Source organism: Mus caroli, unplaced genomic scaffold, assembly GCF_978045245.1.
Source record: "Mus caroli unplaced genomic scaffold, Mus_caroli_1 scaffold_11, whole genome shotgun sequence".
Taxonomy (NCBI): domain Eukaryota; kingdom Metazoa; phylum Chordata; class Mammalia; order Rodentia; family Muridae; genus Mus; species Mus caroli.
The window spans coordinates 109286917-109311212 of NW_028227266.1; the positions used below are offsets into that span (position 1 = coordinate 109286917).

At 51.0% G+C, this 24296-nt stretch overlaps 3 protein-coding genes across 10 annotated transcripts in view; 1 reads left to right on the top strand and 2 right to left on the bottom strand.

Annotated features, from left to right (window-relative positions):
• Setd2 (SET domain containing 2, histone lysine methyltransferase) overlaps nucleotides 1-8585 on the top strand; it is an 86033-nt gene extending 77448 nt beyond the window's left edge. For 2 of the 3 annotated variants that reach the window (XM_021171277.3, XM_085828068.1), the window contains 3 exons: nucleotides 5378-5458; nucleotides 7381-7482; nucleotides 7784-8585. In XM_021171277.3, the coding sequence (XP_021026936.1) occupies nucleotides 5378-5458; nucleotides 7381-7482; nucleotides 7784-7945 (345 nt within the window). In that variant the 3' untranslated portion in view covers nucleotides 7946-8585. Of the gene's footprint in view, nucleotides 1-834; nucleotides 1465-5377; nucleotides 5459-7380; nucleotides 7483-7783 lie in introns of those variants that run through there. The other variant, XM_085828069.1, reaches the window with a different exon arrangement.
• A 2989-nt stretch (nucleotides 8586-11574) lies between these two features.
• On the bottom strand, nucleotides 11575-14848 carry LOC110302545 (death domain-containing membrane protein NRADD). 4 transcript variants are annotated; one of them, XM_085828305.1, is made up of 6 exons: nucleotides 14740-14847; nucleotides 14009-14131; nucleotides 13516-13661; nucleotides 12495-12684; nucleotides 12263-12405; nucleotides 11575-12176 (listed from the first exon to the last, which is right to left on the bottom strand). In XM_085828305.1, exons 3-6 carry the CDS (start codon nucleotides 13550-13552, stop codon nucleotides 11860-11862), a joined length of 687 nt encoding a protein of 228 aa, XP_085684431.1. In that variant the 5' UTR covers nucleotides 13553-13661; nucleotides 14009-14131; nucleotides 14740-14847; the 3' UTR covers nucleotides 11575-11859. The 4 variants fall into 4 exon arrangements, with proteins under 4 accessions (XP_085684431.1, XP_085684430.1, XP_021029011.1 ...); XM_085828304.1 differs by having other exon boundaries at nucleotides 13516-13763; XM_021173352.2 differs by lacking the exon at nucleotides 14009-14131 and having other exon boundaries at nucleotides 14740-14848.
• Nucleotides 14849-15226: 378 nt separating this feature from the next.
• Nucleotides 15227-24296, bottom strand: part of Nbeal2 (neurobeachin like 2) — a 29751-nt gene continuing 20681 nt past the window's right edge. For 2 of the 3 annotated variants that reach the window (XM_021171377.3, XM_021171375.3), the window contains 27 exons: nucleotides 23749-23927; nucleotides 23507-23666; nucleotides 23062-23199; nucleotides 22630-22974; nucleotides 22393-22542; nucleotides 22115-22272; nucleotides 21651-21775; nucleotides 21430-21565; nucleotides 20835-20998; nucleotides 20415-20731; nucleotides 20215-20310; nucleotides 19767-19891; nucleotides 19531-19671; nucleotides 19272-19402; nucleotides 19052-19161; nucleotides 18843-18960; nucleotides 18648-18745; nucleotides 18463-18579; nucleotides 17712-17801; nucleotides 17521-17630; nucleotides 17176-17348; nucleotides 16979-17073; nucleotides 16651-16767; nucleotides 16397-16555; nucleotides 16168-16316; nucleotides 15763-15898; nucleotides 15227-15660 (listed from right to left, as the gene is read on the bottom strand). In XM_021171377.3, coding sequence (XP_021027036.1) covers nucleotides 15559-15660; nucleotides 15763-15898; nucleotides 16168-16316; nucleotides 16397-16555; nucleotides 16651-16767; nucleotides 16979-17073; nucleotides 17176-17348; nucleotides 17521-17630; nucleotides 17712-17801; nucleotides 18463-18579; nucleotides 18648-18745; nucleotides 18843-18960; nucleotides 19052-19161; nucleotides 19272-19402; nucleotides 19531-19671; nucleotides 19767-19891; nucleotides 20215-20310; nucleotides 20415-20731; nucleotides 20835-20998; nucleotides 21430-21565; nucleotides 21651-21775; nucleotides 22115-22272; nucleotides 22393-22542; nucleotides 22630-22974; nucleotides 23062-23199; nucleotides 23507-23666; nucleotides 23749-23927 — 3939 coding nt within the window. In that variant the 3' untranslated portion in view covers nucleotides 15227-15558. Of the gene's footprint in view, nucleotides 15661-15762; nucleotides 15899-16167; nucleotides 16317-16396; nucleotides 16556-16650; nucleotides 16768-16978; nucleotides 17074-17175; nucleotides 17349-17520; nucleotides 17631-17711; nucleotides 17802-18462; nucleotides 18580-18647; nucleotides 18746-18842; nucleotides 18961-19043; nucleotides 19162-19271; nucleotides 19403-19530; nucleotides 19672-19766; nucleotides 19892-20214; nucleotides 20311-20414; nucleotides 20732-20834; nucleotides 20999-21429; nucleotides 21566-21650; nucleotides 21776-22114; nucleotides 22273-22392; nucleotides 22543-22629; nucleotides 22975-23061; nucleotides 23200-23506; nucleotides 23667-23748; nucleotides 23928-24296 lie in introns of those variants that run through there. The other variant, XR_015044502.1, reaches the window with a different exon arrangement.

A 24296-nucleotide genomic window follows, 5' to 3' on the forward strand; every position in this document is an offset into this window, starting at 1 on the left:
TTGTACAAAATTCTTAAAAGATGGGAACATGCTGGGCATGGTGGCGTATGCCTGTAATCCAAGCACTCGGGAGGCAGAGGCAGGCGGATTTCTGAGTTCGAGGACAGCCAGGGCTATACAGAGAAACCCTGTCTCGAAAAAACAAACAAACAAAAAAAAACAAAAACAAAAGGGGGGGGGGGAGACATAAAGTGACAGGGGAGCTGAAGGGACCTGCACTGTAATCCAGTTGTATTTTGATATTATGGGTTAAGAAAGGGAGCACCATTGGAGACTGGGCCCCATCCAGGGTCCTTAGTTTATACTCCTAGCTAGACATTAGGTCCGGAGCTAGCCAGAGTGATAAAGTGAAAGTGGGATAGGTGTTGGTTCCTAGGCCTGGGAGCATGACCTCATTTGAACTTCCCAGCAAGATGGGGAAGTGATGTTAAGATGTGTGGACTAAGACAAGTATTTACATCAGATGCTCTTCAGCTGTCGGGAAGCCCCAGCTCCCCTCAGGCCTCGGACCTTGAGTTTAGTTTCTCCCTGGAATCTGAAAACGAAACGTAGTACTTAGAATAAGATTCTTTTGCTTGTTCCCAACAAGCTGTTTGAGCTTCCTGCAGGATTCAGAATAGGAATGTGTTTCACAACCCAAACTGGGTCTTGCTTTGAATTGATCTCCGTTAAACTTATTGTGTGGCTCTGGTACTCACAGAGGATGTATGCTACAACAAACCAGGGGAAGGTGTACAGTGGGCACAAAGCTCTGGAAAGTGCTGGGTGGTAGTAAAAGCTTTTGGTGACTAGACTGAGCGCCTATTAGAGCCTTCCTTCTCTGTTTCCCTCCAGTGTGTTCCCCACTCTTGACCATCTTGTACTCTCTTCCATCATCCATCATGTGGTGAGTGCTAAGTCAAATCATCTTTGAGACCTCAGAACTGAACTGTGTTGACTGCTTGCGCAAGCGAGCGAGCAGTCTACTACTTACTTCCGCCTCCTGGATTAACGTTCATCTCCAGGTGTACATGTCTGTCCTGTGCTATAAAAACCAAGTTGCAGATGGTAGGATCTGCAGCCAGAGGTTTTCAGCTGTTGATCCTGTTTTGATTTGTTTTAGAGTTGGAATAATTTGCAACATAGTTCCATACAATATCACTAATGAAAAAGGAACCCAAAATTCATATTTGAAGGATTGTCAGAAACAAGAGGAAGTGGTTCAAGTTACTCAGTTAGCACGGTTGCTTATCAGCTCTGGGCTTGCCTTGCACTTGTAGGTGAGGTCTATGAGTAGAGGCCACTGGTTCCTAGTATTGGCTTAAAGGAGTGTAGATCCAGTGTGGCCTGTTTTCCTCTGAAGCATCATTGCTAGAATTTGGTTCATTAGCATCCGTTTTCTGTCATTCCCTGCCCCTGATTTATTTATTTATTTTGCTTAAACAAATTAAGAAGCAAAAGCAGCAGCTTTCTCCAGAAGCATCGGTGGCTGCTGGGTAGTGTGTCTGCGAGTGGTAGCAATTGTGTGTTCTCAAGACTTTCTTGATAGTTGGAATGTCTAAGCCGCGTGTGTGTCTGTGTGTGTGTCTGTCTGTCTGTCTGTCTGTGTGTCTGTGTCTGTCTGTCTGTCTGTGTCTGTGTCTGTGTGTGTCTGTGCGCAAGCGAGTGCTAGAGAGCTGAGGTTGAACTCGGAGTGTGTATTCCTGATGACTCAGCTTCTACTTCTACATCCATGCTGCCACCAAACGCAGTTTCTCATTGAGTAATTTTTTATTCACTTTACATCCTGCTTACTTACTGCCTTTACTCTTTACATTCTAAAGAGGACTTAACTGAAAAAAAAAAGAGGACTTAACTAAATCCATGAGAGAAACGATAGTAGGTAAATACTATTCTCTCCTTTTCAGAGCCCATCTTGCAGTGTAAGCCCTCTTCACCCCCTAAAAGGCACAGAACCTTTTGACTTAAGTATGTCTGTGTGCTTTACAAAGAACAAGCTCTGCTTTTGTCGTATCATTCATTTTCTTTGTGAGCACCAGGGCCACACAGTAGGCTTAAAGCCATTAGCAGTGAATGCAGATGAACTCAAAGTCCCAGTAATGGGAAGGTCCTGAGACTTTATCTCTTGTCATTTCCAAAAACGATTTCCTGGGAAGTCAAATGTATTATAGATGAAGGCTGACAGCAGAATGAGCTTCTAAAACCATTGAGGGCTGGTTTTCTCCCAAGCCCTCTTTCCTGATCATTTTGTTCTGTGTATTTATTTGACTGTCACTTACATAGGCTCGCACCAACATTATCCCTTGCCTTCATATATCACATGACCCAAACGCAGGAGAGGGCAAACTGCTTTTTTTTATGTAAGAGTCTTCACCATAGTTTTATTTTCTCAAATGTTAGTAAGGCTTCTTTCTCTACAGGCATGTGCTCTAACCTATCATGAGTTGAGGGCCATTCAGTCCAGGCTGGTGTCTTTTCTGGTGCTAAAGAATGTTTCGTAGGCAATAGGAGTATATTGTTGGAAATGCTAAAATATCTAGTGGAACTGTTGGAGAATTGGGAGGATCCCAAAATGTTTCCTGGCAGTAACAAGTGTTGTCTTTGGCTCTGGCTTTGCTTTTTGGCTTGGCATTGGGCTTAAGTACCTGTTAGTGCCTGAGATGATTCCCATGCCATACAGACTCAATGGTTTTAGCTCATGGATTGCATTCATGATCAATTTGACATACAAGTCTGGCATCCTTCATTTGAACACATTCTCTCTCAGTCCCAGCTGATCAGCATTAAAAGCCCATGAGTGTCCTCCTGAGCTCAGCGCACTGCACCATGCCTTATCACTGTGTATTTAAGACTCTCCCAGTATTGCCAAGTTGGATTGAGTTAGAAAGTGACTATAGTACATTGAATTTCTTTAGCTTTCTTTATTTTATGTGTATGAGTGTTTTGCCTGCTTGTATGTCTGTGCACCATTTGTGTGCCTAGGGCTTGTATAGGCCAGAAGAGGGTATCTGAATCTTTGGAACTGGGATTAACAAATGTTTGTGGGGTGCTATGTGGGTGCTGGGAATCAAACCTGGGTGCTTTGGAAGAACAGTCCATATTCTTAACTGCAGAGTCATCTTTCCAGCCCTTCTCTCCTCTCTCTCTTCCCCCTGCCTCTCTTCCCCCTCCCCTGTGTAGACCAGGTTACCTTGAACTTGCTAGGTGGCCAAGGATGACCTTGAACCTACTGATCCTCTTGTCTCTACCTCTCAAGTGCTGGGATTACAGGCATGCATCACCATGCCAAGTTTATGCAGTGCTGGGGATCAAACTCAGGACTTCCTGCATGCTGGACGAGTACTCTACCAACTGAGCTACAAACCTAGTTCCAGATTAATTTACCTTTCTGAAAATCCATTCTTTAGGGCAGTGGTTCTCAACCTTCCTAATGCTGCAACCCTTTAGCACAGTTCCTTGTGTTGTGGTGATTCCCAATCATAAAATTATTTTCATTGCTACTTCATAATTGTCATTTTGTTACTATTACGGATCATAATGTTCTGTATAAATCATCTGTGTTGACTCTTGTGAAAAGGTTTGTTGGACAGCTTTCAGGGGTCAAAACCCACAGACTGAGAACCGGTAGTTTAGAGGGAGCAGAACCTTTAAGGTCCTGGTGATGTCATCACATTTGAAGGCATTTTGTGGATTCCTTGTATTTTTACTCATTTCTGAGATCTGTAAGAGAATATCTGGGGATACGCTTGCTTCTTGCCTTAAATATAATTTGTCTTAAAAGGTGGTCTCACTCTGTCATCCCAGTTGTTCTAAAGCTTACTGTGTAGCCTAGGCTGGTCTTGAAGTTACTTGGAGCTATCCTCTTGCCTCAGCTTCTCAAGTGCTGGTAGCACAGGTTTAAGCCACCTTGCTCATATAGTCAGAGAGTTCTGGATCTCTGGCTGCCTGGTATTTTACTGAGTGGTACATGCATACAGGGGAGACTGTGATCAGTCTCAAGGCAAACTGTGTGACACACTTGTAAGCCCAGTGCTCAGGAGCCTGAGGCAGAAGGAACTGCAAATCAAAATAGAGTTTCTTATGGGTTTTGTTTCAGTTTTTCTCTAGAAAAGAGGGAGGGAGGTCTTTTTACTCCTCAGTCCCACCTCCCATATAGCCAGGAGAAGAGAGAAATAGCAAGTATGTATGTAAAGCCTTGCTAACTAATCACCTCTGGGCAATCCAAAAGGCACCTGTTTTCTGAAGCAGAAAGTATAAGCAGAGGGACTCGCAGGGTCCTCAACACAGAGGCTTTGTACTGTGTGCGGACGTAGGCGAGAGAGAACTGCAGAATAGAGCTTGGGTATCAAAAACTGCATTACTCTAAACCCCTGGTGAAAATGTGAACAGGGCTTGGAGAGAAGGCTTACTGGTTAAGAGCATTTAATTGTCCTGCAGTGGACCTGAGTCAATTTCCAGAAGCCCGTTGAATGGGTCACATCCAAGTCTAGTTCCGAGGGAATCTGATGCCTCTGGCTTCTGTGGATGCCCACACTCAGTACACATACCTACACATGCACACACACACATATTCATAATTAAAGATAATAAAAATAGGGACTAGAGCCGGGCAGTGGTGATATGCACCTTTAATCCCAGCTCTCAGTGGGGCAGAGGTTAGTGAATCTCTGTGGATCTCTGCCTAGTGTAGACACCCAGTTCCAGAACAGCCAAGGCTACATAATCCTGTCTCAAAAAATACCTGTTGGCTCTAAGCTGAGCAGATATAACTCTAGGTATAAACTCAGATGTATATAAATCTTTTTTTTTAATTAGAAACATAATAGCACCAGCTGATATTCCTAGAGCATGAAAATTTGTGTTCCAAGAGGAATGTTCATAATTATTTTTTTCCATGGGAAGGGCATTCTAGTATGCACATGGCTTGTATACTGGGGCTGATAGCTCATGACCTCTTGGTCTTTTAAGACAGGATCTCTTGTTCCTTGCGTTGAGACTGTCGTATGTAGTCTAGGCAGCTCCACGTTGGAAGGAAAAGTGGAGGAGTACCAAGGACTTCAGAATGGAGCCCTTAACTTTGTTCTGGAATGCTAACATGTCAGACTAGACAGACTAAGTCACTTTGAGTGTGGATAGTGCACACCCTGCACAGCGAGCACCTATGAAGCACCTCCAAGTGTATGGCTACATGAAAGATGGAGCTCGGACCTATGGTGGAGGATTGGAATTAGGCTTCTAAGGAGACCAGGGTCAGGTGGTTGATTTTGAAAATCTTAGTAAAGGAGTCTCCAAACCTTGTCCTTTGGTTGGGTTAGCCCACTAGGAGAAAGACGTGTGCGTGCTGGGACAGCAGGGCAGGAGACACCTCATGTCAGCATTATTGTGTTTCTCTTTCTAGACATCAAAAAAGCCCAAGACAGCAGAAGCAGACACCTCCAGTGAGCTGGCAAAGAAAAGCAAAGAAGTATTCAGAAAAGAGGTAAGGCTTGGAAGATGTCCTCTGCCTTGGTGTGAGCTCTTTGTGTCTTGCCTAAGTATGTGCATCTGTCTGGTCTGAAGATGGGTTAGCTTGTATCTCTTGGCCCAAAGTATTGCTTTACCTGTCAAGAATTCCATAACTGTCTCCTACTGGCCTGAGGGGAGTCCATCTGCCAACATGTTTGCTGTGTCACTGTGGGCCTTCTATAGCATCTAAGACACCAGAAAGCTATGTACAGCATTAGGCTTATTGCGGTATCAGGTGCAAGGAATTGTTTGCATGATTTGAGTATGTAGTTGTTTATGAGGACACATTGGTATGTCTCTTTACAACTAGTAAGCACTCTGGTATTTGTTACATCAGCCCTTGAGATAAACAAGACTGGGATTGTTGTTCCTAGAGAAACTTTTAAGATCAGAACTCTTAAATTGAATCTCAGATCTCTGATCAAACTATAGTTCTCTTCCTGTGCTGTCGATTGGTAGCTGCCTACTCCATCCTCCCAATGTCTGTCTCCACCCATCAGGACACGGTGGGGAGAGAGGTGCCATGACACGTGTGGAGCTCGTGGGAGAGGATGCCTTTTCCCCTGAGTCATCTCACCAGCCCCCAGGTCCTAAACTCTAGTCATCGTTCATTGATAGGGTTCATAACAGACCTGTGAAGACTTGCAACTGTGTAAGAAGTGGGCCCTGACAGGGTTGGAAACCAGTGCTTAGAGTATCATGAAAGGCTTGAATGGCTTGAATCTAGGTTAAGAACTGGTCAGATGGATCAGGAAGGTAAAGGTAGCATGAGAAGGAACAGAAGCAAGAGAATGTCACCTCTTTCCTGAGCACTGGTCACGTGAGGGGTGTGGAGTCTAAGGCTGGACAATATTGTGACCTTCCGTGTAGTGCTTTGTGTTGAGGTTTAGGGAACCACTGATTTGAAGCTGAGAACAATCAGACCTTGACTAAGGGGGGGTTGTGTTGAAAGGAGGAAAATGTGGAGGCCAGGCAATCACCTTACATCCTTTTAGTAAGAGGTTCATCCAGCCAGCTGTGGCAGTTGGACAGAAAAAGGCAGTTCAAAAGGCTTTTGTAGGCAAGACAGGGTCGAGGATTTTAGGGATGGAGAGTCCCTGCCCTGTTGGGGTCACTTCCTTGAAGTAGCTGTCAGTGTCTTCTGTCTTCCTTCTTCCTTTTCCTCTGTGACCTTATACCATAATTGCTTGATCTTGACCCTGACACCTAAAAGAGTTAGTGGGTAGGACAAACCTTACAGAAGTAGCCGAGAAGAGGGCATTGGAGATGGTGGGGTGACGAGTCCTGTCCTGCATCGTCCTTCTGGCTGTTACCCATGAGTCCATGTGCTTTTGGTGTTTATGGTCTATTAATATTTACAGGCTTGAAGTAATCTCTAAGGGCAAAATGCCTACCTGGAGATTCTAAGGTTGCAAAAGCCTCTGTTAACTCAAAAATAGCTGCCTGCCTGCCCTGCCTTGCCTCCAGGGTCTAGAGAACCTAGCCACTAACTCCACAGTGCTAGACAAGCACTCTACCAACTGAGCTAGAGCCCCAGCCATGAGAATCTCTGTTTATGATGGAGAAGCCCTTGTGGCCTAATTACCTATTACAGATTTCAGCCTTTAAGACAATGACCTTGGCAACATTTGAATTTTACTCAAAAGAAACTGGAGGCTACAGCCTAACCTTGTTGTTGGTGCCTGCAGCTGCCTCTCAGTGAGGTGTGGCTAAGGAGGCTCATTTCCTTTCAGGGCTGGGCAGGATCACTCTATTGCATCTCATTGACTTCCTAGGATTGTTGGCCTAGACCAGCAGCTGAGGGAGGAAAAGGGGCAGTTTGCTATGCTTTTGCTGCCTTTTCTAATGATCCTATCTGCACAGTTGAGCAGCATGTCTCCTACCTTCTGTCTGCAGATGTCTCAGTTCATTGTCCAGTGCCTGAATCCTTACCGGAAACCTGACTGCAAGGTGGGCAGGATCACCACCACTGAAGATTTCAAGCACCTCGCTCGAAAGGTACTTCCCATGCTTCTAATCTATTGGTTTTCTTAGCAATCTATGTACCTTCAAAGATACTCTCTATCAGGAAGTATGGTTTATGTGCTAGATGCTAAGGCTTGGGGCCCAGGAGTGTGAGGCAAGGTTCAGAGGTAGGAAAGGAGATAGCTAAGAGACTTTGAAAGCTGGGTTTCTCCTGTGTCCTGTACCAGCTTGCCCCAATCCACCCTTTGAGTTAATTCCAAGCCTGTCCTCCCTGTCAAATCATTGTCCCTTCTTCTGATGGTATCTGTGCTCTCTCCTTCTGTGCCCTGAACAGCTGACTCATGGAGTTATGAATAAGGAGCTGAAGTACTGTAAGAACCCAGAGGACCTGGAGTGCAATGAGAATGTGAAACACAAAACCAAGGAGTACATCAAGAAGTACATGCAGAAGTTTGGGGCTGTTTACAAACCTAAAGAGGACACTGAACTAGAGTGACCTCAGGCCAGAGTGGAGTATGAGCAGAAAGAATGAATCCTGTGGCTTCTGCCCTACCCCACGGCCAAGGCTGTGCTACTGATGTGATGACCCACCATCCTGAGCAGTTCAAACCTGCAGGTGTCAGCTGTAAGCTGCAAAAGTGAGCTCTGACTCCAAATGACCCCTAGTTGTGAGCTGTTGGTGTAACAGCTACAGGCCATCAGAGGCAGTAGCCTAGGGAAGACCTTGGCCACACGACCCCATTCTCAAATCTGGGTCTCCCCCTTGGCGGTGCTGTCAGCGCACAGACCCATGCGCACCTCCCCCAGATCCTTTACCCTGACGATATGTATTATATTTTAATGTATATGTGAAGATATTGAAAATAATTTGTTTTTCCTGGTTTTTGTTCTGTTTTTGTTTGCTGTTAGCATCTATGTGCTGGAATCAAGGAAAGACTTTGTGAGGATAGTATAAATTCTCCTGCAAGGTTGAATTTGTTATCATGTAAATATTCCAAAGCAGGCTGCCTTGTGGTTTGGCCAGCCTTGTGCTATGTTGATAAGATTGATTTACTGCTTAAGATCACTTTACTTTATCCAATTTTTACTGAACTTTTTATGTAAAAAATAAAATCAATTAAAGAACTTGGAATGTGTGCTCCCTCAAAATTAATCAAGTTTGTTTGTGTTGATGTGAAAGGATGTAGTGGTCCTGGTGTGTGGAGGCTAAGATTGACCTTTCTACTGCAGTTTATTATAAGTTTTTTTTTTTTTTTTAATATTTTTATTACATATTTTCCTCAATTACATTTCCAATGCTATCCCAAAAGTCCCCCATAGCGCCCCCCACTTCCCTACCCACCCATTCCCATTCTTTTGGCCCTGGCATTCCCCTATATTGGGGCATATAAAGTTTGCAAGTCCAATGGGCCTCTCTTTCCATTGATGGCCGACTAGGCCATCTTTCGATACATATGCAGCTAGAGACAAGAGCTCCGGGGTTCTGGTTAGTACATCATGTTGTTCCAACAATAGGGTTGCAGATCCCTTTAGCTCCTTGGGTACTTTCTCTAGCTTCTCCATTGGGAGCCCTGTGATACATCCAATAGCTGACTGTGAACATCCACTCTTGTGTTTGCTAGGCCCCGGCATCGTCTTTATTATAAGTTTTGTTCTTGGGGCTGAGCTTACTTGAGACAATTTAGTCATTCCAGACCAGAGGATGTCTGTCCTGAGACCTCATTGCCACTGGCTTGTTTTAATTTGGCTAGTGGGTCAATCAAGAGAAAATGTCTTCTCTCTTGGCTGGAGAATGTTACTGGACCATTTTGCCATCAGACCTCACTTCTCCCATCCCACAGGAGTGTTCCTTCAGTGTGTGGGTCCTAGCTTCTCGCTTTACTTTACACCAGGCCTAGACAAAAAGGAAAGCAGCAAAGGACAGGACAGCTGTGGAAGGGGTGCAGGCACCGGCATATGGTAAGAGTGTCTGTGTATTCTAGATGCAGGCTCGGCAGTGGCCTCTTTGGTGATGAGTTTTCAACAGAGAGAAGTTCATACTAGATTGGGGCCCATGTGTTCCTCACGAATGTGATTCTGCTTTGCAAAGCAAGGCTTGGTTGAGGCCTGACAGAAATTAGAGCACCTTTTGCCTGTACTAAGCATTTCAGAGATTAGGGTGTGTCCTTACAACTCTTAGAGAAATTGGCACTGTGGGTAAGACTTAAGACCAAGCAAGCTGGGCTGGAGAGATGGCTCAGCCGTTAAGAGCACTGACTGTTCTTCCAGAGGTCCTGAGTTCAGTTCCCAGCAACCACATGGTGGCTCAGAACCATCTGTAATGGTATCCGATGCCCTCTCCTGGTGTGTGTCTGAAGACAGCTACAGTGTACATGTACATAAAAAAGTAAAATAAAAGACCAAGCAAACTTCACTCACTCATTTACAATCCTATATTAGAGGGCAGAGATTCTTTATGGTCATGCATGCTGTGTAGCAAGTTTCCCATCACTACCTCTGAGGGCTCGGCTACAAGTGTGTAGATGATCAAGTACCTTAAATAAAATGGCATAGTTCATACCTGTAGTCTACCCGCACAGATCCTGGCTATCTCTGGATTACTTCCAGCCTAATAGTTGATCAGCAATACATGAATGTGGACCCTAGACACTATGAACTAATAGTTCATAGTGAACTAATAGTTCTTCACTTTGTAACTTAAATGCACGTTGTTGTATTAAGTGGACCATAATTCACTCAACCCTTGACAATTTCTAGTTGTGTCTGTTACGGTGAGTTTTCGTGTTTTTCCAAGGAAATTGAGGCAGCCTCCAGTCAGAGTGGTGATGTAGGCGTCAAGTTTTAGAAGACCTTTTGAGATGTTTTACTTTTCTTGTTCCCTGCCACAAATGTTTTTTACCTTCCCTCCATATGCCTTCCTGTTGGCATGACCTAAGTAGGGACAGTGTGTGCCAGTCTGTTCATGGAAAATGTTATGCTCACCTGCTGACGCAGTCCTTGGTGGCCCAGCAGCAGACTGCTAGAGTGGAGTGTGAGCTTCCCAGCGTGCTGATCTGAGACTTTCCTGGTTTTTTCTCTTGTCATTAGGGATTAGCCTGAGGGCCTTCTTAGGATGAGCCCTCCCCTGGTTTTGCTTTTTGTTTTGAGATGTTCTCACTCTGTGCCCTGGCTGGCATCAAACCCATGATGATCTTACGTCAGCCTCCTGAGCACAGGGGCTACAGGTGTGAGGCACTATGGCTGGCTGCCGCTTATTTTAACCAAGATGTTATTACACGGCTCTTTCTGCGGAGCAACAGTAGAAGCAGCTTACAGTGTGCCTCCTCATACAAAGCAGCAGGCGACTCCTACGAGCATCTCAGTGCAGTGAGGGGGCAGGGTCTACCTTGGCCTCCACTTCACCATGATCAGACCTCAGGTCTTCTCAGAGAGTCTGGATGAACTAAAGCCCTTTCATCCATTGCACTGGTCTTTCCTAGAAGGCAGAGCGACCCAGCTACCTGTGCCCACTTGAGGATGTGTGTGTGTGTGTGTGTGTGGAAGTACAGGTGGCTTGGCTCGACGCCCTGTCCTGAACAGCCTGCTTGCCCACTTGTGTTCAAATCACATGCACAGCTGTGGAAGCCTGGGTGGAATTCCTCAGCCTGGGTGGCAGTCTGCTCTTTTTATTTTGTAACTCTGGAGATTGAACCTAGGACCTTGAGTGTGCTAGACAAGTGCCCTGCCAGTGAGCTGTATGCTCAGCCAGAGTCCCAGTGTTGAAACGTCATCTTTTTCTTGTCTAAAGATGACCTGATGTCTTCGACAACTACTCACCACAACCACCTTGCCTCTTCCCTGTCACAGCACAGGTCACGCAAAGGGTCCTTGGGTGCATCATGGGAACCTCAGGGGTAGAGGACTTATTAAATATGCCTCCACTAAGCTAAGAAGACTGGAGTTCAGGAGGAGACATGACTTGTTAATGTCATCCAAACACTGAAGGGCAGGAGGGTGAACTCCAGCCTGGTCCTCCACAGCCCATGTACAGAAGCGCCCCACCTCCTTCCCATATCCCCAAGTCCTTATCTGGGTCTCTTTCACAGCTACCCCAACTGTCTTACAGGTCCAAGGAGCCAAGCAGGCTAGAACAAAACTCTAAAGGTGCCTTTAATATGTGATTCTTAAAAAGAAATAGAAAAAATAACGAGCACATAAAGGGGCAGAACGAGAATCTATGGGCAAAGCCATGCCCACTCTCTTACCCATCCCCCCACGTCCCTCGCTTCTATCTTGGAGAGGATGGAGAAGGAACATGAAGTGGCCGGATCTTTTGTGTTCTGCCGCCACAACAGCAGGCTGAAGCCAGAGAAGTACTAGGAAGCCCATGAAGGACATGAGGCCAGGGCAGGCAGCCCTGGGAGGCGGCACTCACACCACCGAGGAGCCCTCAGCTGTCGAGCTCAAAACCTGAACCACATCTTCTCGGCCTATGGCAGCCAGAGCATCCTCCAGCACTCTGAGGGTAGCTCTACTGCCTTCTTGGGCAGCCCAGTTCCTTAGCAGGGTATAGGCTGGCATTTGGTCACAGGCCATGGTTTCCACAGCCTCAGCTTGGTAGCCAAGGTGGCCTGCCAGCCCCTGCCAGCCCTTGGCTGGCTCACCCATCATCAGGAGCCGCTGGACTTCCTCCTGCTGCTGCTGTGGAATATGCAGGTAAAGCTGGCAGCCAAGGTCCGGGTGTGGTCCTGGGTGGGAAGAGAGAAGTGTTAGTGGGTAGGAGAGGCACTAGTTAAATACAAAGGCCTACAGACAGACTAGGAAACATGCTCACCCTGGCTGGGAATACAGGGCTCCAGACCAGGAGGAGAGTCCACGAAGACGTTGCTGTCACCACGCCGCTGGTCCCTGTCAGGGTCCCCTAGCTCTACAGTCCGAGCTTTAGCCAACTGTTGCCTTTGCTTATGTGAGCGCCAGCTGTAGGGGGCAGAGGGCACTAAGACAAGGAACTGCCTCAGAGTCCAGGCATGGAGGGGATGCCACAGGACAGGACCCAGACCACCTACCATTTGAAGGCCACATAGGCAAGCAGACCAAGGATCACTGTAGCTAGGAGAGCACAGTAGACAGGAATGATGTTGCTCGAGGCCCCTGGAGGCTCAGGGGGAAATAGGGAGGAGGTATTGGGGGCTAGGGCTCCCCCAGCTCCTACCCACATTCCTTCCCTGTCCCCGTCCTGCCCCTGCAGGGCTATATCTGTGAAGACAGACAGTGGTCAAGATAGGTAGACCATCTTGGCAGAACATTCCAAAAGCAATAGAGTTTACCATGTAAAGGACTACATGGCTGGCCCTGGAGCGGCAAGAATGGCTCAGCAGACAGACACGTGCCACCAAGTATGACAACCTGAGTCTGATCCCCCCAGGATCCACATGGTAGGAAGGGAGAGTCTCTGAACCACATGTGCCTGCTAAGTGGTTACTGGGGCTTGTTCCGCCTCAGGACAAGAGTTTTGTTCCCAACACCACATTGGATGGATCACAGCCACCTTTAACTCAATCTCCAGGAGGGGGTTGATGCCCTCTTACAGCCTCTGTGGGCACTCTCACACACAGACGTGCACATAGGTACACGTAAATGGCCCTCTGCTTGCCATTGTGGACAGTCACTCCCAGATGTGCCCAGATGTGCCTTGTCATCCTCCAGAAGCATCCAAGGTCTTGCTATTGCATCTTCTCCTTCTAAACGCACAGCAGGCTCTCCTCTGGAAGCCTTCCTTGACCTCTCTCCTCCCACCCTGGTTGCACCACCTCTGCTTACCACAGCACAAGATTGGTCGGCTTCCAGGGTAGACTGTGAGAGCACACTGATGTGTGCTGGTGTCATGGGATCATAAGAATAAAACTTAACTGGAAGTAAACACTGGTGCTCTCTCACTTCTGCCTTAAGTCCAATGACTAGTCCTTGTACCCAGTGTAGACAGGGTTCAAGGGTCAGGGACTAAAGAGCCCATGAATGGACTTGTACACGACCCACTCTACCTCCCAATCTGCCTGCTACCTAGGATCTGGGACAAGGAATGCCTACCTGAATAGACCACACCTTTGCTGACGTTATAAAGCATGGTGCTGCCAGGCGCTGCCTGCTGGGCTGTTTCTTGGTGAAGGGGAGCTGTGCAGAGAACTGAGCTGATGGAGCCTGGAGCCGGCTCCTCTTGAGTCTCAGAAGGAACTCTGCAGGAATATGAGGAGATCCTCAGATCTGCTGTCAGGAGTCCCTGGGGGCAGCGTGTGTGTCCATCCTGACTCACACCAGGGCTGGAACAGTTTCTCCTTCTGTGTCAAAAAGGTGGAGGTAACAACTGGCTCCTGCTAGCCAAAGCATGGGGTACAGCTCAGGATAGAAATCACCCGATCTCAAAGACCTTCCCAAATACCTGGGCTGAATCTGGGGATGTTAAAAAGTGGGTAAAGATACATGGACTGTGACCCTATCTCAGGCTGAAACATCCCTAGGAACTAGTGATCATACACATCTGCCAAAACCCAGCAGCCCAAGGTCCCCAGGCAAGCCCGCTTACACTGCCTAATGCTCCCTCTGTTACCTCCAGGGCCAGTGGCCAGCCCTTTCCTGGGCAGGGACTAAGTGAACTGATACCTTAATGGGTTCAGCAAACTCATAGACCATACAGATCTCAGAGGGCCTGAAAAGGAAGAACAGGGCCAACTCAGACCAAGGACCCACCTGGACCCTAGAGTACTAAATCTGCTGAAACTACTTACTCCCTGCAGTCTACGGAGGAGGAGAGGCTCCAGATCTGAAAGGAGGAGAGATCTGGCTTGGATAAGTAAGAGACTAAAAGAGGCCCTTCAAGTCCCCAGTGGCTACTGCTGCATAGCCAAAGGATCTAACACGTGGTGTGTCTATAGTAGGGCTATCAGCAGTTCGGTGCTGTAGTCAGGTAAGCCTCTGATGTGGGTGGCCCCTTTATGGACTTTGTATCTTTGTGTCGCCACATTGGGACTTGGGGGCTTCTGGGATCCTTGGTGGGTGGGCCTGTAAACCAGTAGCAGCAGACAGGCCTTGGAATCTGCCCCACCCATCCTGAGCAGCCGGAGTGGAACTTCTTCAGGGCTCCCCACCCATCTCCAAGCCCAAAATGGGAAGAAACAATTCAACAGTCCCTGCAGGCCCATACACACCCCAACACAGACGCTGGTACCCACAGGATCAGAGCACTAAAGGCGGGAGACAGAGAAAGTTCTGGCCCCTTCCACCTAGCAAGAGCCCGGCTAGTCATTCCCTCCTAACCTTCGGCGGCCACCCCTCCGAGAGTGCCAGGATCCACTCAGCTAGGAAGACGACGGGATTCCCTGGAGAGGGCAGGTTCCGGTCTGCCCAAGAGTGAGCCAAGGCAAGGGGCGGGCCAGTGTGTGTGGGGGGTGGTGTTGAAGAGGGGAGCAGGACAATGAAGAGGCGGGGCCGAGCTCGAGGGCGCGGTCCCGCCCCCGCCCCACGCCGGAGCACGCAGAAGCACTCGGAGTTCACAGAAGCCGACACCGGCCTGCCTGGCAGAGCAGGCCACTGGCATGCAAACGCCATGCAATGGACCGCGAGAGCTGAGAACCAGGAGTCAGGAAACGGCTGGCAAAGCCAGAGGCGCCTCCGCTGGCTACCCCGAGGCCAGCCTGGCCAGGAAGAAGCATGCCAGGCCAGCCAGCCAGGGTAACAGAGGCTAAGACTGGGGGCCACAGGAGGCCAAGGACGGCGGCACATGTGTACTCAAGAAACCGAAAGATTACAAAACTAGACCAAGTTTATTGCTGAGAATGGGCAGCGATAGTCACCTTTGAGGATTAAGGCCACAGGTGGTCTTTGTGCTTTCACTGGGACGTGGGATTTGAAAGTAGGGATTCCCTCCCACCCCAGATTGTGCAAAATATGCAGCAGCGGCCTCAGAGGCCGACGCTAGGTCTCCCCTCAACCGGCAAGGGGCGGGACTTCCTGGTGATGCCATCTACCAATCCCTGAGCTGGAGGGTGGGCCCGGCCCACCCCCTGGTGCAGTAGTCTCCTGGGCAGAGAATCAGGCTCGGGCCGGGTCTGATGTCTGAGCGCCTAGACTCTAGGTTCAGCGAGCCTCGCCAGGATTGTATTCAGTCTCCCCAGAGGACACCTGGGAGATTCGCCGCGAGGAGCGCCACAGCCTCCGCGCGAACTGGCTGCTGCGTACCTAGCGGGAGTAGGGTTGGGATGGGATGCGGTGAGCCCTGGCAGCCGCACCCCACAACCCGCCACCCTCCGGCCCGGCCGGCCAAGCTGCCCTCTTCCTCACCTCAGAAGGCTGCCCAGCGCCCACAACGATCAATTTGCCATCTTCCAGGCCCACCAGCACATGACTGCGCTCCTTGGTCACAGACACACTGTGGACTGGCACTTTCATGGGCAGGGGAGGCACGGCGGGCTGCAATCTGGAGCAGGGAAGTAGGTGTACACTGAGTCATAACTGCAAGGAAGCCAGCTAACAGACGCCTTTTCGTGCATCTACTTTGTCTTCATTTAAAGTCTGGCTAAGCTGAATTCCTGGCTTATAGAACTCCCACAACTGTGTAGCTAAGGGAGGGCCAGGGCAAGAATCCCCATGAGTAACATATGCTAGTGAGTGGGTAGTATGCACTCTCTATTACCCTGTGCCAACAGCTTCTACCTAGAGGGGCCAGGAACTAAGAGAGGGGCTCACTTGTTCAAGTGGAGGATATGTAGAGAGCACTGAGCGGTGCCCAGCAGAACAAAGTCTTCTGCCACGGTCAGGGCTGTGGGCTGCTCCGTCAGGGTCACTGAAGCCCGCAACCTCCCATTCACTGAATACAGGTGCAAGGAGTAGGTGACCTGGAAGAATTGGGGACATCAGCAACCGCCTCACCATTCCAGCTGCCCCAGTGTCTTTGTCGGGTACCCTGTCCCCATACCTGGGCCCCAGGACGTTCACAAGCAGAGCTTTGTACAACAATCTGGCCTTCAGCCCCCAGTGCTAAGTGCGATACAGGTCCAGGCAGTGTGGCACCTGGAGGCCTTAATGCTGCCACAAACTGGCCTCGACGTACAGTGTGTATGATCACAGTCCCATCCTACAGGAAGGCAGATGAGGGTGCTGAGCAGAGAACTGGAGGCTCTGGAGACAGTGCCTGGGGAAACTCCGCCTCCCCAGGGGATGTATACGCACCTCGGATCCAGACACCGCCATGTCAAGTTCAGTGCTGATGGCTACACAGCTCACTGCAGCTACATGTCCATATAAGACCTGTACAGGCTTTGGTGCCAGCCCTGCTGACAGACCACTCTGTGGGAAGCCAGGGCTAGCTTAAGACTCAGGCAAGTGAAGATTTTATGCAAGCCAGAGGGCTGGGGGGGTAACGGAGCCCCAGACTTACTTACAGTAGGAAGGGGAAGGGAGTGACAGGGGGAAGTTCTGATGGCTTCCTGAGGGGCAGATGGACTTCTAGCCTGGGAGACAGGCTAGAAGACCTCACAGATCTGCCCACCACACACACCTGCTGCAGAAGACGCCACACCATGCACGTGGTATCCCGGGAGCCAGAGATGAGGTAGATGCCGCAGGTGTCCAGTGCAAGGCAGGTCACTACATCTGCATAAGAAGGGGAGGACACGCAGAGTTGTCACAGGCCCAACTTGGAACTCATTCCACATCTGCCTGTCTCATTCTCCCTGGCACCAGGGCTGCTCATACCAAGGTGTCGGCTTAGCTGATTCAACAGCCTGCCACGGGGTAGTGAAGTCACTCGTAGGCTGCCATCCCAGTGGCCACCACTGAAGAGCAGCTTTCCGTCGGGAGCTACTGCTAGTGCTTGTGCACGCACGCCACTGTCTGAGACCCAGGGCCCACTCAGTAGTTTCTGCACCCTAAACCAAGGGGAAGATGGTAGGTGAGGCTGGGCCGCGGGGGAGAGATGTGGGCTAGCAGGGACCTTAGCCAGCTCTCTCCCCTGCAGCTGGCCTGCGTTTTGTTTAAATGGGGAGGAGGTTCAGGGTGTAGGACATTCATAGCGCACCCCTACCCGCAGCCCTGCCTTACTTGGGGCTCCCCATGGTAGGATCTTTGCTGAAGGTAAAGTAGTTATTGATGTTCCGGTCATAGGGCAGCCAGGTATGAGTGCCCAGCAGCCCACTGGCACTTACAGTTACCTGTGGGTAAGAATATGCTATGGTAGCTTGGGGCGGAGGCAGAAGGGATGAAGCTAATGGGAACCTGCCAGGTGTACTTACCAACATGTCTGAGGAGCTCTGGGTGATAAAGGAGTGTGACTGTCGGTGGGGAACCAGAGCTAAGACCAGAGGTACAGCCTCACTGACAACCTGCAGAGAAATGCGGAAGGCTGACTGAAGTAGACAGTGTTCTTGGTAGGTACCCTCTTTGGCCCTTGACCCCAGGGACACAGTGGGTGTCATAGAGAGGTGAGTCTGAGAGGTAGACATGACAGCAGTGGGCACGTAGGAGGGCATCACAGAAAGAGGGAGAAGCTGGGGTAGACACAGAAGACGCCAGGGTCAAGCCCGGGCTCAGCCTTGGTCCCCTCATCCCATTACTCCTTGGCCTCGGCCCAGTGACAGCAGGAAAGGGGAGCGTGCGTGAAGATGCAGAAAGGGGACCAAGGCCAGACTCTCTCCATCCTAACTGCACTTGGGAATCCCATCCTGGCCGCCCTCCTACCAGTATGTCCCCAAGATGTCTGCCCGCAGATGGGTAAGGACGTGCGGCTAAACCCATCTTACACAAGAAGCTGAGTTCCCACCCACTTCTTCTTCCTCTTTTTTTTTAAATATTTATTTATTTATTTATTATATGTAAGCACATTGTAGCTGTTTTCAGACACTCCAGAAGAGGGCATCAGATTTTTTGTTACGGATGGTGAGAGCCACCATGTGGTTGCTGGGATTTGAACTCAGGACCTTTGGAAGAGCAGTCGGCACTCTTAACCGCTGAGCCATCTCTCCAGCCCCCCCACCCACTTCTAACCTCAGCAAAAAAGGCCTTGAGTTGCTTGAGGTTCTGGAAAATGCTTGGTGAGTTAGTGTCCAGCCGGGTGAGGCGATTGGCCGCTTCCTCAGCCGACAGCCGGGGTGGGTGTGGCTCCTGTCGACAAGAGCTGGTCAGCACCATGCCACAAGTGTCCTGCACCACTGTCTCCCCACAGTCCTCACCTTCAGCAGCTGACAAGGAGTCTGCCCGAAGTTGCTGATGATGCCTTCCAGAGCCTTCCGCTCCCGTTCATCTGCCACGTGGTCCAGGTCAACCGCCCCTGAGAGGGAGGCGAGTGGTTAAAACTCCTTCACTTTCCTTTCTTTATTGCCACTGTCTGTACCCTGGCCCCATCTCACGTGCAGCACACTGCCTACCTTCATAAGTGCAGTAATAGAAGACATTGAGGGCCTCCTCGGCTGCTGGGCCCCGCTGCTTATAGCCAAAGATGAGGTCGATCCATTCATGCAGGTGGGTGGACACATACTCTGACTCCTGAGGGTAGGAAGTGGCAGTCAATCCAGGGACCGAATCCCACCGCAACCCTCAGCCCCGGCAGCCTGTCTGTGTGCGATCACCTCCTCACCAGAGCCCGGCGGTGTTTCTGGATGAAATCCTCGGGGCTGCTGGCCCACGGGGGCAGCACCACATCACCCACCTTCTCGTTGGTCAACTGGAGGCAGCCCAGGTCAAAGCCTAGCAGAGGAGAACGTTAGCAGTGTGCCTGCGGATTCTTCACCATCCCTGGACACACACACACACCCGTCTGTTCACTCATGCCCGAGCCCCGGTGCCACGCATGCTACCATTCTGGTTCTCCAGGAAGTCAGGAAAGTAGAAAAACTCCGGAATGAGCTCCTTCACGTCGGCAGGGCTCTCCAGCCGTGCCTGCCAGGCTGCTGCCACGGAGTGGAACTGCCGGTCAGAGCAGTCGAAGCTGGTGGAGAGACACAGCCAGGGTCAGATGATAGATACAGAGGGATACGTAAAACCAGAGGCAGCATAAGAAGCTGCCAGGGAGACTGTGTGCCTTCCTCCCCACTCTTCCGTCACCCCTGGGCGCACCGGCCGCTCTGTAGCTGGACATGGAGGGAGGTGAAGGGTTCCACGCGGATGAGGTAGTGCATCACGCCTGCTGCGTTAGAATAGTGTGTGCCATAGTGGAACTTGTCGATTGTGCCTGCTGGGTCCTCAAAGCTCTCATATCTGAAGCCACAGGCAGCACATGTCAGCAGAAGAGCCACACACATCCATCCCCAGCCCACCGAGCCCTGCCCTGCCCCCCTGCCCACAATGCTCACTTTTCCCTCACAAGCTGGGCATGCTTGGGATTCACCACACCGATGGGTTTGGACAGGTCCCGGAAGACAGCTGGATTGCTGAGGTCCAAGACTGGGGACACATAGTCCTGCAAGACCCAGGGGAACTGGACGCCCACCCAGGAAAGATGCTGTATGAAGATCCTGACGGCCTGCCTGCCAGCCCACCCTGCCCTGCCCTCAACCCTCAGGTAGATGGGTAGAGCCTGCTCACAATACTACTTGGAAGGCCTACAGGAGCACAGGAGGTCTGTGACAGACACTCCTTCCAGGGAGACCAGGGCCCAGCAGGAAGCAAAGAGGGCAGGGGAGCGAGGCAGTGTCAGAGAACAAGAGACCACATCACAGGTAAACTACTCAGGGACTGTGCTTAGGCACTGACAGTGGGGTTGGAGGTGGGAAGTGGGGAGTGAGACAGAGCGGGGCTCACCACAGGGTACTGAGACAGGTCATTATAGGTGCGCCCTGCAATTGTGTTGAGTTGCATGAGGTACTCAAAGTTGGATATCTCTCGCTGTACCCATTTCTGGATGGCACAACAGCAAAGGGTGAGCATTGACGTTGTCCAGAACCCCCTATGTACAAAGTCTTCACCTCAGACCCCACACAAACAAGATCTAGGACTCTTACCTGGGTAAGTCCCGAGGCACGAAGCATCTCCAGTGGGGAGCGGCTGCTTAGGTAGCCTTGGGTGGGTGGCCTTAGGCGCAGAAGCAACGAGTACACCTGGTTCCGTAGCTGGGTGTGGGATGGGATAGGGTAGAGCTGGGGCCTGGGAGCCTGACAAGGGGATGAAGCAGAGGACGCGGCCACCTTGTGTGGGAAGTTGAGGAAGTAGTTGGACTGGTCAATGAAGAAGAGTTCGAGCGCTGAACGCCGCAGGTTGAAACGCCGCAGGTGGACCTCACGCAGCTGGGCCAAGGGGCGCCGGAAGTCATGGCCGATGCCTGCCGAGCAACCAAGAGTAGGTATAAGGGGTCACTGGTTCGAGCCCAGCCTGGACTTTGGTCATTCTCTGCCACCCCGTCCAACAGCTCCATCAGAACACACCTTCCTCCGTTTCCACGCGTTCTGTACTGCCGTCATAGAAATACACGTGCTGCGTGGTGACCTCTAAGAGTCCCGGGACCACAGCCACCACCGTGACGAGCTGGCACTCAGCCGACAACACAAGCTTCTCGCATTTCTCATCGAGCTCGGCCGCCTCCGCCATCCTGGGGGCAGCACTCACTTCAGCTAGGGATGGGCATCCCTTCTTGCCAAGCTCCAAGACCAGTGAGCCATGAGGTCACTTGCTCATACCTCCCTGGTGGAGAGGAGCTGCCCAGGGCCTCCTGCTCACTGACCCCGGTGCCCTGGACAGACTTAAAAGTCCTTCTGGCTGCTTGTTGGCTCACCCCTCCCTCTGCCCTGCTTCTCCTCACACACTCCTGCCATACTCCAGGCCCCCACATTGTCCTGGTTTTTCTGAGCCTTGCTCACGGGTGCTTAGCTACTAAAGAGCACCCACCCTTTTTTAAATAACCCCCAAACTTGGGGTTGGGGAGTCCTTTCAGGGTACTCAAGTTGGCCAGCAAAAGACACAGACTCAGCCCCAGCTGCACAGAAGGCATCCATCCCTGGCAGCCCCAGCCCACCCACTCACAGGGACTCGAGTGCAGCCAGGTCCTCCTCCCCTAACTGGTCCTCAAGTAGCTCCTCCGGAGGGGCACTGATTTTGGCCTCTTTGGTCACTGCTAGAGGCAGTGAGGTCTCCTCAGTGGGTGTCATGGGAGCTTCACCTGCAGGAGGCCAACGGGACTTAATTAGAGCAAGGCATGATGGGAAGTTCCAGCTGGGTGAAGCAAGCAAGCGCCACACACTTACCGAGATTGTCACGTAGGGCGCTAGCTTCCAGGTGAGGGTCAAAGTGATGATTGGGTACCAGTTTTAGTCGCATACGGGAGTATGTCTCTGCACTAGACAGCTTCCAGTGGGGGACTGGAGGAATCCTGCAGATATATCACCAGGAATGGTCATGGGCCAGCAAAACGTTACAGAGCCCCCACTTTAAGACTGCTGGGGTTTGTTTTGTTTTCTGGTATTTTGAGATAGGGTTTCTCTGTGTAACCTTGGATGTCCTAGAACTTGCTCTGTGGACTAGGCTGGGCTTGAGTCGAAATCAGAGATCAGCCTGTTTCTGCCTCCCAAGTGCTGGGAATGAAAGGTGTGCACCACCCCAGCTCAGCTGAGATTACTGTTTTATTCATTTGAAAGGCATTACTTTCAAGCCTTGAGCAGAGAGTCAAAGGCCATCTAGCACTCAGGGTCAGGGTTCCTTTTCCGCCCACCTTAGTGCCCAGGCCCCACAGGGGCTAGAAAACTGGCGCCACAGCGCCCCCCAGTGGAGCAGTGCCGTCGAGTGCTGTGCTGCCTGCTGCTTCAGTACAGATGCATAGCGCAATCCCTCCACGCGAGCCCTACGCTGGGCAGGTTCTAGGATCAGCTCCTGTGGCGGAAGGAATAGGTCAATCCCCCTGGCTGCTGTTTCTCCAATCCATTCTCTACCCTGCCCTATTAGCTGTCTCCAGTCATATAGGTGCACCGTCCCCCAATCTGGGCTGCACACCTTGAAGGCCCGCCGACTCTGGATACGGTCCCGCTGATGCCGCTGCCCGCTGCTCATGAGTGTGTCGTAGCAGGCATTCCAGAAGCCTGACATGAGGTCATGGCTCTTAGCATATGTGTCCATTTCAAACTTTGACATAGTTGGCTGAACCTGGAAGATTGACAGGGGGAGAAACCGGTGCTCGAGGCGTGCCCTAGCCTCCATTCCTCTTCCTCGACCCGCCACCTCCTCAGGCACCTGCTTGTCGATGAAGTGGCGCCATTCGGCTGTGGCACAAAAAGCCTGGAAGTCCTCAAAGAAGGTGGGGCTTCCATTGGTGGGTGGTAAGGAGGGCAGCCCCCACTGCAGTCCCAGAGGCCCATATGCACGGTCCAGCAGAGTGCGGACCAGTGGCACCAACCACGAACAGCGCTCAGTGGCTGCCACGGCTGTAGACGCATGCTCAGTCTCAGAGGAAGAGGTGGTCAGCGCCCGGCTGAGTGCTGCCTCCAGCTTGGAGAGCACGTAGCACGCCTCCTCCCGGCGGGTCGGCACTGCGGTCTGCAGCAGTGTGTGCAACTTCACATAGGCCTGGGCATGTAGCTATAGGTGCAAGGCAATGAGGGTAGTACCAATTGCTGGACCCCCACCAGCTAGACCTCCACCTCTGCTGCCCTCCTGCATGCTTACCTGTGGGTCTTCCAATAGGATGTATCCAAGCACAAGACGTAACCCGATCTGTGCCATCTCCCGGAGATCTGCTGTGCTATTGGCGAGATGTGGCCAGGCGCCCAGGCGATCAAGCAGGTTGCACACACCTTCAAAGAGCTGCCACACAGAAAATATTTCCAGCATGTTGCCATAACAAGGACAGGGATTTTGGGGGAGAAAACAAGGTAAAGTTTGTGCTGGAGGCTAAGTAAGGTTTGAGTCAAGGTCACTCACTGTAAGGTATACCCAGCCCAACTCCAACACTGCCATCCACTGAATGCTTGGCCTGACTAGACAGGCTGATAGATACCAACGCTGATGTATCCAAGACTGCCCTGTGTACCCTCCCATTTCCTAAACTAGACACCCTCATGTTATAAGGACACAGAATGTGTGTGGCTCCCACCCCTCCGAATAATCGTACCTTCTCACTCCACAGCTCCTGGTTACCGTGGCCCTCAGCGCACAGGAAATCCTGTAGTAAACGGAGTAGCCACAGTGCCTGCTGGGAAAGGTTGGCCAGGCCTCCTGGGGGAGCCTCCTTGATGTCGGTCAGGGCTGACTCTAACATCATCTCTAGGAGGCTGGCCAAGAGAGGGACTCAGTACCGACCTTGCAATTTCCTGGCTCCCAGAGACCCATCGCCTCCTGACACAGACCTCTTACCTGCGCTTGATGCAGTCTGGTGGTCGCACAAGTGTGGCAGAGGCCCCCAGCTGGGTAAGCACCGAGAAGACCTGGCCACGCTCCCGCCAGGCAGCCTCCGCACTGCCCTCCACGCCCCGCCACGTCACTGAGAATAGCACGTTGGTGAGTAAGTTGCACAGCTCCTCTTCAGGGGTTTGCTGTGGGGACAGGAAGGTGGTGTGGGCTGCAGGCTGTGGGGGAGGGGAATCTCTGCTCAGCACCCCCTGTCTACCCACAGGCAGGAATAAAGAGAGGCAGCATTCGGCAAACAGCCAGACTGGCACCAAGGCCTTAGAAAAATGGCCTAAGGGTTTCAGCCACTTTCTGAACTCTGGGGGAAAACCTGGGGTTCTGTTGGACTTCAGAGAGGAGATATTCACAAATGCCTTACTCTAAGTCTTCAAGGCTGCCTAGGAATTCTCAAAGAGAAGTGGGGCTGGAGAGGTGGCTCAGCAGCTAAGAGCACTGCCTCTTCCTCTAGAGAAGACAGTCTATTCTATCTGTAGGCCCTACAAAGCCTGGGCCCT